The following is a 5851-nucleotide window of genomic DNA, read 5'->3' as shown; positions in this document are numbered from 1 at the left end:
AGAGAGAGAGAGGGGAAAAGGCAGAGGGAGAAATCCTTCAGGATGGTTGGCCGGGGGTGGAACGGCTGTCAACTAGTGTTTTAAAAGTTTGCGACAGCCTACAAATTGACTCGCTCAGTTCTTTTTAAAAGCACCGGCAACCAACCACGTCGCGCAAGCCCCCGTGTCCCTGGCATCAGGATCGTGTCGACGACTCTGAAAAATCCAAAAGTATTACCTCACCGCGTAGTTAGACGATTTTCGTTCAACAAATATATTTATTTCTGTCTTCTCTTGAACTTATTTCAATCTATTCTCTTTATTAAACTAATTTAATGTATTTGATCAATTTTCTTGGTATAAAAAATTTGTTTGTGCGATAAATTCTTAAAGATAAGACAATTATATTACACAAATTTTGCACTATATGCAAAAATTTTATTTTATTTGCGTATCTTGCAATATCAAATATATCATTAAAAATATGTACGTATACAAACATTTCTATTTCATTTTTAAATTTATATTAATTTATTATTAATTTTGAATACATTTTAAGTTACAATTAATTAAGATTTAATTAAATTCCTATGTTTGAGGATAAAATAAAAAAGACTTGTTAAGATTATAAAAGTAAACTTTTATACGAAAACATATAAATAAACTTAGAAAAAGAGACACTTAAATATATATACAAAGTTGCGGAAAGTTTTATATCATTCTATACTTATTCTTGAAATACTGAATGAAAAATTGCCAATATATAATAGCTTATGTACCATTATTAAAGTATATATCTTTGCATAAATAACGAATTTATTATACGAAATCAATACGACAAAATATCTGTAATAAATTGTATCGAGAGTCTTCCTCTCCATCATCTATTGTACGCTCGATCACTATTCTTAGGAATATTGTTGAAAAGTTGGAGCTATTCTCGGATAAATCGACTTCCATCCGAAGAGACGATCGATCCTGCATAGTGAATATGTTTGCGTGCGATCCAAATCCAGGAAATTTAAAAGTATTTCGATGTAAAACGCGGCCGTTTCTCATATTTTTTATGCAAGTCGAGGGCGCGTTTGATACACTCTATTAGTCGCCTCTCCCGACTGATTTATGTGTAGTTTTACTCTCTGCATTATTATACATCTCCCTCATCTCTGGCTTACCGTAGCGAAGTTTAGTAGCTCGCGAATATTCCACTAGATAGAAGGAATGTATCAAATAGTCTGCCGATCTAAATTTTCACAGAAATATTGTAGCTTACGAAAATAGAGATAGATTAAAATAAACTCACAAACGAAATATTTCATATATATTTCGTATATTAAAAGATTTCTACATGTTTTATCTCTAGAACTCACACTGGACATTGATTTAAAATTAAATTCGAATTTAATTCCATTTATCTATATGTCTTTAATATCTATATGTCTTTAATAAAATTTTATTTTGCCCCGAGAGAGAGGGGGGGGAGAGAGAGAGAGAGAGTTATCTCATAGCAAACTTTATCATGTGGAATGGAGTTGCTATATGTCACGCAAAATAATGTTAAATAAATTTACAAAGTAGTAGTACTTCTGTGAATTTCGTAAAAAATATTTCATCAGTTGTATAAAAGCATATATGCGTGAATGAATTTATTAATCGACAATCTTTATTTATAATACAAAAAGGAGTCTAGAAAAAAATATGCTATATGTAAATAGCGCAATCTCTTTCGCGAATTATAATATCAATGAGTATTCACTCGTTATTCACGATCAAGGGCAAAATCCCTTGGCTTTTCTATTTCATATGCATTATGCGTTTCTTCAAACATCGTCCTCAATTTTATGAGTTTTGATAATAGCTCACTTTGTACGATTTTATTAAGATCCTTTAAGAATTATCCACAGTTCTTCTCGTAGACTTTTCCTGTTATTTGGATGGAATCGTTGGCGATCGCGGTGATTCGAACATGGAAAAATTTTGCGAGAGAAATGACGGTGACTTCAAACCACTGTTATTCATGGGTGATACTGATAAAGGATCCGACAGCCTTGGTTCGCACTCCACATGATGCTGCTGCTCCTCGTACAATTGTTTTCGAGCTGCTTGCACAACCGTCCACAAATAGATGCTTAAAACTGAAATTATTGTCAAGCGTACAAAATGTTCTTTTACGTAAAATATTCCGTTAATATTTAGAGCGCTTTATAAAATTTGAAATTAATTTGCCTTTATGAAAGAGATTTTTCGCACATTATTATCTTTAAAAAATTCATAACGGAGAGTAAATACTTTTTCTATTTAAATATTTGCATTATATAAATACACACACACACACATACACACACACACACACACATACATACAATTAACAATTACATTTTTTTTTCGAAACAATTATGTGTTTTCTTTACACCAATTGATTCCTCTCATTATTTTGTACGTAAAAGTATTAAGGTAAGATAATCGAAAAATGAATATTTTACAAGATATTTTACGGTTTATGTAAAATTAAGAAATTATTTCAAGCCTCATAACTCGGAAAGTACTTAATGAAAACTAACTTAATTATAGTGTTTTGGAAAGCTCCCGAGATGAGCTACAAGAATGTATAAAAATATATAGGGTGTTCCATTTGAAAAATTCAAGGTGACCTTCATGTATCCTTCCAGCGACTATTCAAGGTCAAACCATTGCCACCATTTTATAGCTCTCTTTAAACCAAACAACTTTTATTTGAAACATTTTTCTCTAAAATGCTTTATTTTTTAGATATTCGACCATTTCCGGACTTTTCGAAAACCCTGTATGTATGCAAGCATGTATATATTTACTTTAATGTTAATTGGAAACTGTAAAGTTTTGATTTGTTTGAATGATAATGATTATTGAATGATATTCTCTCAATTTTCTTTTTGTTAAAAATCAGATTGAGAACAATCCTTATTTGCATTTATAAATATAAAATTCATAAGGAATATAAATTCATAAGAATGATTTAAAATACATTTATGTTTAGAATTTAACGATAGGCAATTATGATTTAAAACCTTGAATTTTTTCACTAATTGTAGATAAGAAAAAATTAGAAATATATTTGTACTTACTTAAATAGATGCTGCATGCCATGGATTTAATTAAAGAAACATTTTGTCGATCCTGTATTATATGATCAGATAGCGCCACGATCTGATCTATTATGCTAATCATTTGCAAATACATCCAAGGCACGGCGTACTTATGTCTTCTCTGTGAACGTATGCGGAAGTTAGCGTAGTCGTTAGCAAGCTAAGACAAGGCTGTTACGTGCCCGAAATACATTTTGCGAATAAAGAGCGTTTGACAAATTTGTATTCGATCGGCGATGAGGTCGTTATTCACGACCTTTATCGCGAAAGAGAAATAATGAAAATCATACACATTCACTATAAACTTACTTATAAACAATGTATGCAAAAAGTTTCTTTAAAAGTTTCTTTAATGTTTAATATTTTTTTAAATAAAAAAAGCCGAAAATAAAATTTTGATAAATATTGTGAATAATATTTTTTACATAATATTATTCATGATATTTATCAAAAATCAATAATTTATAATCAAAAATTTATGATAATACGTTCAAAATTAGAGAAAAGAAGTAGAACATATGATATAGAGACATACATATAATGTAGACTTGTATAAGATGTACATGTGTATTTGTAAACAATGTATGCACAAAAGTTCCTTTAATGTTAAATATTGTTTTAAAATTTAAAAAAATCACAAATTTTTTTAGAATATTATTCATATGATATTGAAGGTTTATCTATTAATGGTTTATAGCGATACGTTCCACATTAAAGAAAAAATATCTCTCTATATGATAAAGTTTTCTCTTTCTTCTTTTTTACTCAATCATTTACTTGATCATTCGAGTCGATTGACTCATGAAAGTCAGATAACTTTCCGAATATATGTATATGAGATGTTAATTTAAATTCTTACCTAATTATAAGCAGTTAATTAAAAATCTATGATATTTTGAAATGCTTACCGAAATCAATCCCAAGGAGAGATACGCACTGGCTGTCAGAAACAAAATGATGTATATTAGAAAGCACACCATGGCTGTTTGCACTGAAACGTATGTCGTTATCATATTGTTTTCGTTTGCGGAATATAATTCAAGCATCTTCGCGTTTTTTTACCTTTATTCTGTAGATGTGTATATCTAAAAGCTTGCATCCAATTTAATCCTAGTATTGCCCAAGTTTTGACGGATTCGAAAAAATCTTCATCCTTATTCCTTGAGAAGAAGTTGCTTACCAATACGTTTATCATTAGAATCGAGATGGACTAACGATAAAGAGACAAATAAACATGTGGCAACGAAATATGTAAATTTTCAAAATAATATGCGCAACTCTGTATTCAAATATTCGAACTAGCATCAATAAATTCCGTACACCATTGTAAATTTAATTTTTTCCTTTAGAGTTGTTCCGTTCATGTTTATAAAAATTATTAAAGCATAAAATAACAACAATGAAATATAATTTGATAATATTTATATATTTTTGTTCACACATTAAAGTATAACTACTTCCTTGTTTCAATGAGCAATGCGGTACTTTTAACTGATACTGTAAATATCTTCGATATTTGCAATAAATATAGAATTAATGTTTCCCGAGAATACTCTTTTTTAATTACTTAGTCTTTCATACTGTCAATATTCATACAATATGCAAATCGAACGTGTGGATGTTACCTTCGAAATAAAAACGCACCAGATAAAAAAATCACTTGCTCACCATCGTATATGCTCCGATTATTCTCGCCGCTGATGATACGTCGATGCAGCTCTTGCGAGTGACCATGCCGAGAACTTTGAAAATTCTTTTAGTCCGATCGCGTTGCTTTACGAACACGAAATGTCCGATTCCATCCGGCGCGATGGCACTCTACGCATTACCTTGCAAAACAACACACCTACATGATACCCCATAAAAAATAAAAATAAACACGCTTGGTTGGAAGTAAATACTTCGAAATTGATTTCGCCGATAATTGTCAAACTGTTTGTTGACGATCATTGTGTTTTGATGTTCATGTACATACGTATGCATGTGTGTGTGTGTGTATATATATATAAGATTGTTATGAGTTTCTAATTCTCTCGCCTAGACTGTTTCAAAGAAGCATTAATGATTCATCGTCGTAAATAGTGATAATCAAGTTTGTCAGCATATTAACGCTACTTCATGCGAGTCTTTTCAACAGGTTTTATACAAAGTCCCTTTCCTAATGTTTATCAAGCGGTTTTCTGTTATAGGAGTATAAACATATTATTTTATCTGATTATATATCAATTTTTTGTATTTATGAAAATTAAATTTTAGTATATGTAAATTTATATGGAAATATAAACATATTTTTTTGTTATTTATTAAAATTTTATTTTTCAAAAAAAACAATATAAAAATTTTTTTACTCTTCTTACATTTATTTTTTTTTAAAACAAAACAAAAAATTCTAAAACAAAGATTATATAAAGAGGAGGAAACACACACACACACACACACACACACACATGTAATATGTACAGAATGTTTCATTTTAATTGTGCAGCTCGATTAACATCGTAGAAAGTGGTCGGATCAAAAAATGTCTATCTCGTATTTAAGTTTTAATCATGAGAATAAAGCTTGCAAAGTTCGACAAATAAGATAAAAGATGTACTACTTCAATTTAATTTCTGAATTTCTCAATGGGAACTTCAGATATTAAATTGATTTTATAACTCGGACAAATAAATGTTCAGCAAATAAATAGAAATGATGTATTCATTATCTACTTAAGATGTATAAAGTTCAATATGCATATAAATAAA

The 5851-nt window shown here is 29.7% G+C and overlaps 1 protein-coding gene across 2 annotated transcripts; it reads right to left on the bottom strand.

Moving 5' to 3' along the window:
• Positions 1-645: 645 nt before the first annotated feature.
• LOC145968518 (uncharacterized) lies at positions 646-5007 on the bottom strand. Of its 2 annotated transcripts, none has more exons than XM_083094054.1 (5): positions 4773-5007; positions 4167-4314; positions 4013-4044; positions 3084-3225; positions 646-2114 (listed from the first exon to the last, which is right to left on the bottom strand). In XM_083094054.1, the coding sequence occupies exons 1-5, from the start codon at positions 4836-4838 to the stop codon at positions 1906-1908; spliced, it is 597 nt and encodes a 198-aa protein (XP_082950180.1). In that variant the 5' UTR covers positions 4839-5007; the 3' UTR covers positions 646-1905. The 2 variants fall into 2 exon arrangements, with proteins under 2 accessions (XP_082950180.1, XP_082950172.1); XM_083094046.1 differs by having other exon boundaries at positions 647-2114; positions 4013-4095; positions 4773-5005.
• Positions 5008-5851: the final 844 nt, after the last annotated feature.

The sequence above is a fragment of the Camponotus vicinus genome, unplaced genomic scaffold (assembly GCF_025532165.1).
Source record: "Camponotus vicinus isolate PSW18456_S1 unplaced genomic scaffold, iyCamVici1.0 SCAF_1, whole genome shotgun sequence".
NCBI classification, from domain to species: domain Eukaryota; kingdom Metazoa; phylum Arthropoda; class Insecta; order Hymenoptera; family Formicidae; genus Camponotus; species Camponotus vicinus.
Note: the sequence above shows the minus strand (reverse complement) of the source record. Positions and strands in the feature narration are given on the sequence as shown.